Below are 13961 nucleotides of genomic sequence, written 5' to 3' on the forward strand. Positions count from 1 at the left end.
TTATTAATTATTCTTTCTAATCTAAACTTGCGTTTCAGAGGCAGTTTAGAGGTAGAAAAATATTCATAAATGGAATAAATTATTAAGATTTATTATTATTTTTTATTATTAATAATTTAGTTTGATAATTTATCAAAAATATAAAACATCAAAAAGAAAAAAAGATGAATTCAGCTTTACTTTATTGCATTTCTGTTAGGTTAGTCTGTATTGCATTATTGCCACACATTAAAATGTATTTCACACAGTAATATAATCATGCAAATAGTGGCTTCTCTTTTACATTTAATGTCTGTGCTCTCTTCTCCCACTTGTCATTTGTTGGATGCAATTTAGAGTTTAAGTTCTGTAAAAAAAAAAAAACTTTTTTCTTCTGACTGCAAAATGAGTAGGAAGAGGCCAGTTCATTAAATAAAGTGTTTAATTAGAAGCAGTATTACGTTTTTTTAAACGGTGTCAGTTAGAAAAGAGCAGGCACAGGTGTAAATGATAGTAGCAGCTACTTCAGTGTCTTTTCAGCTTCAGTGAACATTAGCAAGCAAATGATCAAAACAAAAAAGAAGACAGCTAATTAAATGAGATCAGTTAAAGGTAAAATGATGATCTGAACGTGAAACTGTAACCTAAAGCCACATGGGATCCCCAGGACCGAGGTTGAGAACTACTGGCACACTCATATTTGTTAATTCTTTGAAAGGTAAATCAATCCTGTTGTGCCTTTCCATACTGACCCATTAAAGGATGAAAGTGTCACATAATAGTATATTTAATTAAGACAGAAGTCCATTTAACAAGAATTGGTGATACTATTCTTGCACTCACTGTGACTGCGCCAGTACAAAGACTGAAGAATTTCATTCACTCCATGTTGCACTGATTTTTTTTGTAATTCCTTTTTAAAATGTATGCCAAAAGCTACCATGATGAAGTTTATTCCCTGTGACCATACATGTCTCAATGTTCTTTCAAAATGTACCCTTTAATGTTATCATTTAAATAACATTTTTTTTTCCTTTAAGGATATTCTGCCTGTAAAATGTACAATGGGACAGAATTTGAATTCATCCTGCTGGGGTTTCCTGCATTTCAAGACAAGGAGTCTAAATCAATCCTTTCTGCATTCTTCTTTTCTGTCTATGTTTTGATTTTACTTGAAAATCTTTTCATTATTATTGTAATTGTCATAGATGAAAACCTGCATAAACCCATGTATATTTTTATCTGCAATTTAGCTCTTGCAGATCTGTTAATTACTACAGTTGTAATTCCCAAAACATTAGCAAATTTAATATTTAATCTGAACACAATTTCATTTTCTGCTTGCTTTATTCAAGCTTTTGCCTACATATATGGTATAAATGCCCAGCTGCATATCCTGGCAGCCATGTGTTATGATCGTGTCGTAGCAGTTTGTAACCCATTACAATATGTCATAGTTATGAGCAATAAATCAGTGAACACTATGCTGTTAATTTGCTGGACAGCGGCATCAGTGTTTCCATTGTTCCTTTTGTGCTTTGCTCTCCGGCTCTCTTTTTGTGGACCAAACAAAATACCACACTGCTACTGTGATCATGGTTCAATAATCAAAATGTCTTGTACAGATTTTACTTTAAATAGTGTTTTAGGTTTGGTTTGTGGTCTTGGTCTCATAATTGCTCATGTCATTATTTTCATTTTTTCATACGCTAAAATTATAGCTGCTGTCCTAAAAATAAAAAGTGCAGATGGGTACATGAAGGCCTTTTCAACGTGTGGGGCTCATCTTTGTGTGGTGATGACGACGCTGCTTTCTGCTGCTTTTGTCTATATCTCTTCTCGCATACCATCGTTTTCTATGGATGCTCGTGTCATGGCTGCTACTGTTCAAAACCTGCTTTGTCCAATGTTAAATCCCATTATTTATTCTCTGATGACTAAAGAGATTATGGAAAGCATAAAAAAAGTTATTAAAAAAATATCATAAAACCTTCTAAAGAATAAAAAGATTGTTGTCATGTATATTAGCATGTAAATAGCCATGTAAACATCATTAAAATGATATATCAAACAGTTGTTTTTGATTGCATTCTCCAATAAACCACTGCTATTATGACTAAGAAAAACTAGTTTAGTGTGTAGAAAGCTTCCAAACTATGCAGCTAGCCTCAACTAAACTGAATAATGAGTAAAAATTTGTTTCAGATGTCAAGTTTCTTATTTAGTCCAAGGTAAAAACATATACACTGATACTTGTGTTTTATAATAATGGAAAATTTACACAAAAAACTACCTAAAGTATATTTACATGCAAGAAAAACACATTCTTTGATTATAAGTGGTAACACTTTCAGATACATTCAAAGATCTTCAATAATAAATGAACACATTGGTTTATCCTATTGTAAAGGTTGAATTATGTACTGTATTAATAAACCATATTCAACATTGATCATTGAGGGACATATTTATGATGGTTAAAAAATTAAAATTCTTTAAATAACCTTTCAAAACAGGAATGGCTGTGTATCCATTTGTTTCCTTCTCTAGAAACATTAGTTACTGCCTCATCTGTAGTTTGAAAGACAAAACAATGAGAAGAATGTCTGCTTTAAATATAGCAACACTCTCACCTTACCAACAATTTGTGTACATCTTGAACAAAACTCTAATTGAAATATCACTTCTCTTTTTTATATTCAATATAAAGCAATTGCAAAGGACTTTGGTAATTTTTGGAAGCCTTCATTACACACATGGGCAAAAATTGTGCATATAAAACATTTGAATTTGTGTAAAATGTTTAATTCTCCACAAAATCTAAAATTGCATTCCAGTAGATCAAGTCTTTGAAAATGGAATCTTTTTGCCACTGGCTATATTTGCAATATGTAAATAACCAAATAAACAAATGGACTTAAAAGCTTTTTAAGATTTCAGAAGTTCAAGAACATTAAACTACTAAAATGACTAAATGACTTGTGATCCTTTGGCTATCCTTTGTTAATTAAATATAATCCCAAAATTAATTGTGAAAAGAAAAATGCAATGCTTTGGACTAATGTTTTTGATACTATCAAGTAGCATCAATCACGAATTCCATTGATTTACAACCTGAAGCTTCTCTTCTCTTAAATCAGATTGCATGTTTTATCAAGACATTACATAGAAAATGGGTTTAGCACCTCATACTCACCTACTGTGCAAGAAAAATAATTCTTTGTAGCCCGTAGAGACTACAGGTTGTACAAAACTAAAGTTACCAACAAAAATCTGCTTTCACTCATCTCCCCTTTTTAGGTCAAATACAATGGTAAACCATTTTTATTAAATTACACTTAAAGGATTTTGTTATTTTGTATTGAGGTACTATTTGGATAGGGTTCTCTTTTGAGTTTTTATGTTTTCTTGTATTCACTCGCTCTTTTTTTTTTTTTTTTTTTGAATCACTGACTTTGATTCTGACATCCTAATAGTGGCAATTCTTTTTCATCTTAATGGTTAAAAAAACTGTGGTGGGTTGGCACCCTGCCCGGAATTGGTTCCTGCCTTGTGCCCTGTGTTGGCTGGGATTGGCTCCAGTAGACCCCCGTGACCCTGTGTTTGAATTCAGCAGGTTGAAAAATGGATGGATGGATGGATGGTTTTCATGCTTGCCACTATTTTAGAGCTTCCGTAGTTTGGGTAAATGCTCCCACCCTCTGAGATCGTGACACAATGAGATGGATTAAATAGTACCCCTATCACTGGAGGGATGGATTCAAAACCCTTTCCTAATCTCTCTTTCAAAGTACTGTATTTTCCTAACAAAATTTAGGTTAACATGTAGCGGGGCTACATAGTTAGTGTTGTCAAATGTCAGTACTGAGTGCGTCTCGTTTCCATTGTCCCGTTTACTGTTTGTGTATGTATCAGTAAATGCCGTCCCCGTAAAGGGGGACGGATGATGGAAGAAAACCACAGCCTCAAATCTGGAAAACACCTGTTCACTATTAATCAATTACAGCCATCACAGGACTGTTAAGCCATCAGAAGGGAATAGCCGGAGGGAAGAGAGAGGAGAAGGAGAAGGAGACTTTTTCATTTTCACGACCACGAGCCATCTTTACCTGCTGTACTCTACATCGCACATTTTCATCCAATTTGTTTTTCAATTCACCGGACTTACTTCAATACCCTCATCACGAGAGACCCCGGGGTCGGACTTCATCATCCACCACGTACCGAGGATTCACAGTGAGGCTGTTCCATTTTGTTCCGGGAAAATCAAACGACTCATTTATCATTAGTTCAGTCAACCGTATTCAGGACAGTTTTTTTAACCGGACTCAAGTTCACGATCATTCAGTATATCATTCATTTCTTGTTATTCGTGTTGTGTGTTATATGTTACAGGGGCAAGGAAGGGTTTTGTTGTATTTATATAAGGTGGTGTCTTGTTGTTGATGTGGTGGAGGGATATTTATATTTATATACTGTATGTTTATGTCTATTTTTGCATTTGTCTTGTTGTTTGATTTAATACATTTAATCAGTCTAATTTTACATACCTGCTTTTGTGTGTTTATATTTACACCGTTGATTGTGGGGAAAAGTGTAATTTGTTAGAGGTACGGCTTGATAGTTAGATTCATTCTCAGTAAATTATCCAGGCCACAGGTCTTGGAGGTGTAGCTGCCAGCTCGGTAAGGGGTCGGACGTTACAAACAGCCTCTTTGCATGTCTTGCTCAGCTTAAATGTGAAGAAGGGAATTTTGCACATTTTTTGCAATTATTTTCTGTTATGAAGCGTTGAGATGAAAATGGTTGAAGTGTTTAATAAGAGCAGTCTTGAATTTCTGTCTGTTGCTGTTCTTTAATCACTACAACTCACTGTGTCTTGCTTGTTGTGGACAAAAGACAACACTCAAGGAACAGTGTGCCCAAATATTCAAAACATCCTTAACTTTAGCTCTTTTTTGTGCATAAAATGTGTATTTTATGTGAAACGCAAACATGATTTTAATCCCAGGAGAATTATCTGAGAAATTTTCTAGATCAGGTCAGGTCAGTTAGGGAGCATGAATTGGTACAGCGTGTTGCCACAGCCACCACATGACAAAACAGCTCAGGATCCCAGTTGGCAACCCCCTCAGGCAGACACACAGTCCAGTCCCAATCATGACCATCGATCTGCCGCAATCAGGTGTTACATGGGTGTCCCCTTAGCCTGGTCTAGCTGCTCGAGTCCTCAGCAATCGCCCAGAGGGAATTGTGCCAGATGGCCATAGTATTGTAACTGACACTCCTTCACAATCGAAGTAATATGCCTAATGTTCCAGGAAAATCTTTAAAATGATAGATAGATAGATAGATAGATAGATAGATAGATAGATAGATAGATAGATAGATAGATAGATAGATAGATAGATAGATAGATAGATAGATAGATATCACCCTGAAAAATGATATACTGTACTACTGAAAAAGAAAACAACATTAACTGCCATATCATTGTGAATATTATACATTTATTTTGAAAAGAAAAAGATAAACTTTGTAAAGGGGTGCCGCATGACTATGGTTTTACCCTTTCAGGCCTTGACAACAGTAAGAATTTAAAAACTCTGGTAAAAGCAGCATTAGTAGGAGTACCAATGGGATTCTTCAGTTATGAGTTCAGAAATTCACCACTTCTGCAGATGGCAGCAGGAAGCCAGCTCCTGAAAAACCTGACACTGGAATTGGTTGGTGGGATTACACTGGAAATTAATTTTGGCTACAGCTTAAAAGCTGTTTCCCGTGTATATTTTAGCTATCTACTGGGCAGATAATTAGATAATGCAAGAGCTTGACTGGTTGCAGGAAAAAAAGAGGCTGGAAAGAAATGTATGGGATGTTAGTTTAGGAGTTTTTATTGTGGTGCTATGAAATCACAATGCAAGGGATTTATTTTTAAATTGAATGTGACTGTTGTCAGAAAAAAAAGTTTTTTTAAACAGGCAAGATGGATACAGAGGAAGACAAATGATCTTAAAGCATGAAAGTTCAAAACAAAAGGAAGGAATTTTGATCAAAATTCAATACAAAATGGTCTAAGCGAAAATGAATAAAACAGGCAATAACAAAAGGTTCTTTTTATTTTTGAAGCAAAGATCAAGCTGTCACGCATGTGCATTCGGAGGTCCCCAGACAAGCTTGACTGAGGTAAGCAATACCAATCTGAGGCGAGAGGGGATGCTGTTGTTAACAGTAGCCTGTCCTTTCTCCACAGCCCAGAGAAGACAATCAGTAAGGGCACTGCTGACTGGCCATGACATCAGGAGCAAGCCCTGCCGATCAGCCATATAAAGCAATTTTGCGTAGAAAGGCTTTTTTATGCCAACCTGGACCTGAGTCCAGTAAGAGCCACAGATGCTTACAAGAGAAAGCAGAGCATAACAAAAGCAAGAGTGACTGACCTTATGTCTTATGTCTTTTAAGTTATGTGTTTAAGTACTCATTTTCTGTTTCCTTTTTTTTTTTGTTCAGATAAGCAGGGTTACCAGATTGACACCCCAACACTTCTCTGTGCATCTGACCGCTTCCATGCCACAGTCCACAGACTGCACTGCTTTATTCCAAAGATGGATAGAGAGAAAACCAGTGCCATCTTAAATAAGACATTGTGATGATGCAGCAATGTGGCCAGTCCCATGGTAGGAACAGCATAGCAATAAATATAAACTGTAATCTAAAATACACTTGTTCTAAACACAGAATACGACATGGCTTACTAGGAGAAGACCACAGGCAAGACCCACTTTAGGGATTATATCTCCTTCCTAACCTAGGAATATCTAGGAATTTACTAGGGAAAGACAGAAGTTGTTAGATACAGAATTGCCTGGGCTGTCCAACATGTAGACATTGTCATGCTCACCAGGATAAGCAATGTCAAAAAGGTATGAAGTAAAAAAAAAAACAAAGTTAAGCAAAATCAATACGTTTATAATATAATATATTATATGTGATGTCTTTTTAATAGTAAGTAAGTTAACGTGTTTTGGTAAGTAGAAAAGGACATCTGAATTGCGGTATATGACTAAATGTTTGAGGACACCTGACCATCTCACCTATATGAGCTTGTTGGACATCCCAATTAAAAATCTTAGGCTTTAAAATGGATTCCCAGGTCTTCCTGGATCTATAGCAGATTCTATTCTTCCAGAAAGGCTTTCCACAAGATCTGAGTGTGCCTGTAGGAATTTGTGCCTATTCAACCAAACAGCATTTGTGAGGACAGCTATTGATGTTGGATGAGAAGACATTGCTCACAATTGTTGTGGCTATTCATCATAAAGGTGTTCAATAGGGTTAAGTTGCTGAACATTCAACTTCCTCCTTCTTTTTATGGACCTGGTTCTGTGCATAGGGGCACACTAATGCTGGAACAGAAAAGGACCTTCTCCATACTGTTGCCACAAAGCTGGCAGACACAATTGTCTAAAATATCTTTGTATGCTGTAATATTGACAGTGCTCTTGATTGTAACTGACGGGCCAAGCCCAAACTATGAAAAACAGCCCCAGACCATTATCCCTGCTCCGCCAAACTTTACAGTAGGCACTGTGCAGTACAAAAGGTAGCGTTTCTCTGACATCCACCAAACCCAGATCCATTCATCAGACTGCCAAATAATGAAGTGTGATTAATCTCTCCACGTTTTCACTGCTCCAGAGTTCAATGCCAGTTTGCTTTACACCACTCCAGCTGACACTTTGTATTGCGCAAAGTGATCTTAGGCCTGTGTGCAATTGCTCGACCATGGAAAACCATTTTATGAAGCTTACAGGACACAGTTCTTCTGCTAATGTTGCTTCCAGAGTCAATTTCAAACTCTGTCAGTGATGCAAGAGAGTATAGTTGATTTTATGCGCTATGTGCTTTAACACTCGGCAGTCCCACTCTGTGTGTTTGGGTGGTCTACCACTTTGAGGCTAAGCTGTTGTTGCTCCTAGACATTTTCACTTCACAGTAATAGCACTTAGAATTGATCCAGCATACAAATTTCACATGCTGGCTTGTGGCAAAGCTGGCATCCTATGATGGTGTAATGTTTAAAGTCACTTTGCCCCTAGTATGATCCATTCTACTGCTATGTCTGTCAACAGAGATTGCAGGGCTATGTGCTTCATTTTAGGTACCTCTTAACAAAGGGTGAGGCTGAAACATCTGACACTAATCATTTGAAAGGGTGTCCACATTCTTTTGGCCATAAAGTGCATAACCTCAAGAGTACCTTCACTTTTGTCCATCCTGCTCTAAATAAAACTGTCAGTTTCATCAGGGAATGAAACTTCTCTTCAGAATATCTCAGAGATAGTCCACAATATCAAGAATCTGCCCAAAGGAAAACATTTGTGAAAAGTAAAGCTTTTCATCTTTAATCAGATGTGTCATTTCAAGAAGTCTTGGCAATCAATATTTAAACCCATATATTTGCATTTTTTCTATCCTGGAATTAACATTCACAAATAGCTTTCTCTTCAATCATTTGTAAATACAACATTAATGCTGTTTCTACTGCTGTATTTTGCAGTAGGAAGGCTCCTATTTATTTTTAAACAAGTCAGTTTCATATGCTTTAGAAATTAAAAGCTTAAAAAGCAGTTTCAGTTGTTTTTGTGTAGTAAGATATCCCAAATACATTATCAATTTTTTGATAGTTAACTACCTAACAGCAGGGGAATCACCCTCAGTGACTGACTGCACTTAGGGAAATGGAGACAAACTCTAAAGAAATATAAATGCTCAAAGTCACATACAACTTTACATTTAAGGGGCTAAAATTTAGAAGCCTTTCAGAGGATATTCTGGTGAGTTTTTATATTTTATACATTTATTGAAAACGGTAACACTTGGTTCAATGTGGTTAGTCTACAATTTGATTTTTAAGTTTATTAAAAAATTCACTCAACACACATGACAACTTTAAACTAAGCGTTCTACATTCTAATGCAGCATTAAATAGTTCAAACATTTTACTAGAGTTCAACAGGTAAGCCTGTTACAGTGGACAGATGGTGTCGCCCAGCTCATGATAAAGCTGCTAGCTGTCCATTAAGGCAGATCTTCTGTAGCTTGGGTTGAAAGGCTGGGGATCGATTCCTGGCACAGTGGCAGACATGAATCCTGGTTGTAGGAATTATTTGCAGGTACCATATTATTTTAAATTCTGTATAACTAAGGTGAGTGAAATGGTTTCCTTTGATATTGTCTAATATTTTCTTTTATGTCACAGTAAAATTTATTACATAATGAATTCAGGAACACCGTCATGTAGGTTTTCTAATGAATTCTCATATATAATAAAACACAACTTTAAAATATTAGTTACACATTTATTTTGTAAATATAGTACTAGTAATAGTAATAATATGCCAGGATGTGAACTGAAAGATGTTTAAGCTGCAAGGGACCACTGTTGCAGAATTTAAAGTCATAAGTGCTTCTACAGTTTCTCTCTGGAGTGTTTACCAGTCACCACTGAAAGCATCTTAGAACTTCTTTCAAATTTTTTCCCATAGGAACATTTTGGAAAGACCTGTTTTTTCATTCCTTTGAGTTTTTACACAAAAGGCTCCATATTATGGTGTAATTCTTACAAATTAATTATCCTCTGAAACCTAAACCCATGTTTTAGAGGCATGTATTGTAAATAGGAATGGCAAATGATTTAGAGGAATTATTGCATATATTGAAAGGAGAAAAAAAGCATATCATTGGATTTTGTTTAAAATGCATAATTTATTAAAGAACAGCTTAATGAAATATAAAAAAATCACAAGCAAAAATGATTTCTGCTTTACTTTACCTCATTTATATCCCCCTTTGTTGCATTAGTAAATGCAAGTAAATGCTCCACTGAGGCCATGGAAGGCTGAAGTGCTGAAGTGTCTGCCGGTTTTTGTTCCAACCAAGACCTGCTTTTAATGAAAACCTGAATCTTAATTAATCACACACTTATTTACTGCATTAGAACTTTATTGTGTCATTATGACACAATAATAGTGACCTTTTCTAGGAATTTATAAAATAAAGATTACATTTTCCAGATCTTGAGATGTTTCTGTGCTATTTATTTTGAAATGCCATTGTTGTTTAAGCAGTGTCTCACTGATGGTTTCACAAATGAAAATATAACTGGCATAGCTTCTGTTTTACATTTAATGTGCGTCCTCCCTCTCTCATTTGTAATATTTTGGATTGAAATGTTACTTGGAATCTTCTTTCTGACTGCAAAATGAGAGCAGATGGAGGTCAATTCTTTAATGGAAGAGTTTAATTAAAAGCGGTGTCATTTTTGATCAAATAGGAGCAGGCATGGGTGCAAATGACAAGTGCAGCTACTTCACTGTTACTTTTGCTGCTGTGATCTTTAGCAAGCAGATGATTTTGAAAAGCAAGATTTTTAAAAATTAAAAGATCCAAATCTTGGAAAGAGGGACCAGCATAGCTTAGTCCAGTGGTTCTTAAACTCATTCATCTGGACCTCATCTGGCTGCAGTATTTTGTTCCATTTATTGTCTGTTTTTAAATGGGCTACAAGTCTGATTAAGCAAGTTGTTAAATGTTGGGGTCAATGTAGAAATGACAACATTTTCTGTGATTATATTTTTTATTACAGTGTACCAAGCATTTTCATAAGGATAGTTTTAGTGATTTTTTAATTGGTTTTTAAAGTTTTCATCATCATCAAGATTTTCATTCTGCTTTTCCAGGTGTTGGTGGCTCTGACGCTAGTTGCAGCCTGGGTGTCTGCTCTGCTCGTTGTTAATTGTCATTTTTAGGACACAAATAAAGGAGCAAACTACACAAACAAAAGACAAATTAGAAGGAACGCAACTCAAGTCAAGCTTTTAAAGTTAGAGCAAAAAGACAAGTATTTCAAAATATTTTACTAATCTCAAAATCACATTGCTGTGCTTTACTGAATGCAGAAACAAAGAAGGAAAAATAGCTAATGAAATGTGATCTTTTAGAAAGAAAATGCCTCTTTGATTGTGAAACTGGTTGGAACAAAAATCTGCTGCCACAAAGGCTCTGCAGGGCTGAGTTTGAGCAGCACTGGCTCAGTTGTTCTTGTTAAATTCTTTAATAGGTGAATCAATCTTGTTGTGCCATTAAGGACTGACACAATAAAGGCTGAAACTGTCAAATAATGGCATATGTTAAAATCACAAATTGGTTGGAACACAAGTCTGCACCACTCTGACTGGCCATGGCTTCAAAATCAAAAGAGAAACTTAACTCACCAAAACAAAAACTAAAGTGTCCCATGTACAGTACAATGTCTTGTACTGACTATACTATCAATAGTGTTTTAGGTGTTAGTGTTTTACTGTATGTTGAACGGATTATTCTTTTCTTTCAATTTCAATGATTTTTTAAAAATATTTACATGAAAAGATTGTGTTTAGTTCATTTGATCCAAGTTGTTTAATGAGATTTCAAAATGTTTTCTTTAAAATAAATATTTAAATAACATTTTTTGTTTTAATTCTTCTTTGCTTTAAGGAAGTTCTACCTGTAAAATGTACAATGGGACAGAATTTGAATTTATCCTGTTGGGGTTCCCTGGATTTCAAGACAAGGAGTCTAAATCAATCCTCACTGCATTCTTCTTTTCTGCATATATTTTGATTTTACTTGAAAACTTTTTTATTGTTATTGTAATTGTCGCAGACGAAAACCTTCATAAACCCATGTATGTCTTTATCTGCAATTTAGCTCTTGTAGATGTGTTAATTACTACGATTGTCATTCCAAAAACGCTAGCAAATTTAATGTTTAATCTGAACACAATTTCATTTTCTGCTTGTTTTGTTCAGACTTTTGCCTTCTTACATGGTACTACTGCCCAGCTACATATATTGGCAGCCATGTGTTATGACCGTGTCATAGCAGTTTGTAACCCGTTACAATATGTCACAGTTATGAGCAACAAATTAGTGATCACACTGTTAGTACTTTGCTGGACAGTGGCATTGGTGACTCCATTAGTGCTCCTGTACTTTGCTCTTCAACTATCTTTTTGTGGACCAAACAAAATACCAAACTACTACTGTGGCCATGCTGCACTAATCAAAATGTCTTGTACTGACTATAGTATCAATAGTGTTTTAGGTTTGGTTTTCGGTCTTGGTCTCTTAATTCTTCATGCCATTATTTTCATTATTTCATATGGTAAAATTATAGTTACTGTTCTAAAAGTAAAAAGTGCAGATGGGCACATGAAGGCCTTTTCAACTTGTGGGGCTCATCTTTTTGTGGTGATTACGACGCTGCTTTCTGCTGGCTTTGTCTATGTCACTTCTCGAGTACCGGCATTCTCTTTGGATGCTCGTCTCATGGTTGCTACTGTTCAAAACCTGCTTTGTCCAGTGATAAATCCCATTATTTACTCTTTGATGACTAAAGAGATTATCGAAAGCATAAAAAAAGTAATTCAAAAAAATATCATAAAACATTTTCAAGAATAAAAAGCGGATTGATTTCATGTATATTAGCATGTAAATATATATGTAAACAGCAATTAAAATGATTACTAAATGTTTTTTAAGAAAATTTTTATTGCATTCTTCAATAAAGCGCTGTCATAATGAATAAGAAAAGCTACTTAATTGTGTAAAAGATTAAAGACTATTCAGGTAGCCTTCAGTGAATTGAGTAATGAGTAAAAGCTGGTTGCAAATATCAATTATGTGGTTTAGTTTAAAGGAAAACATATACATGGATAAATGTTGGGGCAGCACGGTGGTGCAGTGGTAGCGCTGCTGCCTCGCAGTTAGGAGACCTGGGTTCGCTTCCCGGGTCCTCCCTGCATGGAGTTTGCATGTTCTTCCCATTTCTGCGTGGGTTTCCTCCGGGTGCTCCGGTTTCCTCCCACATTCCAAAAACATGCAAGTTAGGTGCATTGGCGATTATAAATTGTCCCTAGTGTGTCCTGTGGTGGGTTGGCGCCCTGCCCGGGATTGGTTCCTGCCTTGCACCCTGTGTTGGCTGGGATTGGCTCCAGCTCCAGCAGACCCCTGCGACCCTGTGTTCGGATTCAGCGGGTTGGATAATGGATGGATAAATGTTGTACTTCTAATTAATTGCAAATTTACACAAACAAATATTATCCTCATTTGACGTTACCTATTTTTTTTTCCTGTGAAATGGTTACCATAAATCTGTCCAGTGTAAAAATGATTGTTTAAATGTTTGTAAAGTACAGTTTGCATTCTTTAGTTGTAACGGGTAACACTTTTCAGTTTCACTAAGTCAGTTTCTCAGGAATGAAAGGATGGACACATTTGGCTTGACCCTCAATATTCAAAATTATTGAGTTAAATTATGTACTGCATTAATAAAAAATATTAAACATTGATCAATGAGGAGCATATTTATAATAGTAGTAAAATAAAAAAATACTTCATAATGCAAATTACCTTGCATAATCCTAACGGCTGTGTGTCTTTTTGTTTCCTTCTCTGGAAATATTAGTTATTACCTCCATTGTTGTTTCGAATAAGAAGAATGACTGCTCTGAATACAGCAACACTTTGTCATCTTATTACAACTTGTGAACAACTTGATCTATCTATCTATCTATCTATCTATCTATCTATCTATCTATCTATCTATCTATCTATCTATCTATCTATCTATCTATCTATCTATCTATCTAAATAAATAAATAAATAATTTGAAAAAAGAATTGTTTTGTAATATTATAAACTAAAAATTGATTAAACACTGCCCACACCTACAATATTTTAATGATAATTAAACAAATTGTTTTAAACATTTTAAGACTTAAGAATTTCAGAGCCCAGTATATATAAACGAATAAGAACATGAAGAGGTGATGCTTTGGATTGGAACTTGTCAAAATAATTGTCCTTATTCCATTCAGGTAGTTTAAGTCATGACTTGCACTGCTTTACTACCTGAAGTTTCTCTGCCGAAAAGCAAAT

General features: G+C 35.4%; 2 protein-coding genes across 3 annotated transcripts in view; both read left to right on the forward strand.

Moving 5' to 3' along the window:
- Window positions 1–1024: 1024 nt before the first annotated feature.
- On the forward strand, window positions 1025–1966 carry LOC114651185 (olfactory receptor 2A12-like). Its single transcript, XM_028801137.2, has one exon. It carries the CDS (start codon window positions 1037–1039, stop codon window positions 1964–1966), a length of 930 nt encoding a protein of 309 aa, XP_028656970.2. The 5' UTR covers window positions 1025–1036.
- Window positions 1967–8785: 6819 nt separating this feature from the next.
- LOC114651187 (olfactory receptor 13G1-like) overlaps window positions 8786–13961 on the forward strand; it is a 59866-nt gene continuing 54690 nt past the window's right edge. The window contains exons 1-2 of one of the 2 annotated variants that reach the window (XM_051927086.1): window positions 8786–8816; window positions 11518–12126. In XM_051927086.1, coding sequence (XP_051783046.1) covers window positions 11535–12126 — 592 coding nt within the window. In that variant the 5' untranslated portion in view covers window positions 8786–8816; window positions 11518–11534. Of the gene's footprint in view, window positions 8817–11517; window positions 12561–13961 lie in introns of those variants that run through there. The other variant, XM_028801138.2, reaches the window with a different exon arrangement.

This window comes from Erpetoichthys calabaricus, chromosome 4, assembly GCF_900747795.2.
Source record: "Erpetoichthys calabaricus chromosome 4, fErpCal1.3, whole genome shotgun sequence".
Classification (NCBI taxonomy): Eukaryota; Metazoa; Chordata; class Cladistia; order Polypteriformes; family Polypteridae; genus Erpetoichthys; species Erpetoichthys calabaricus.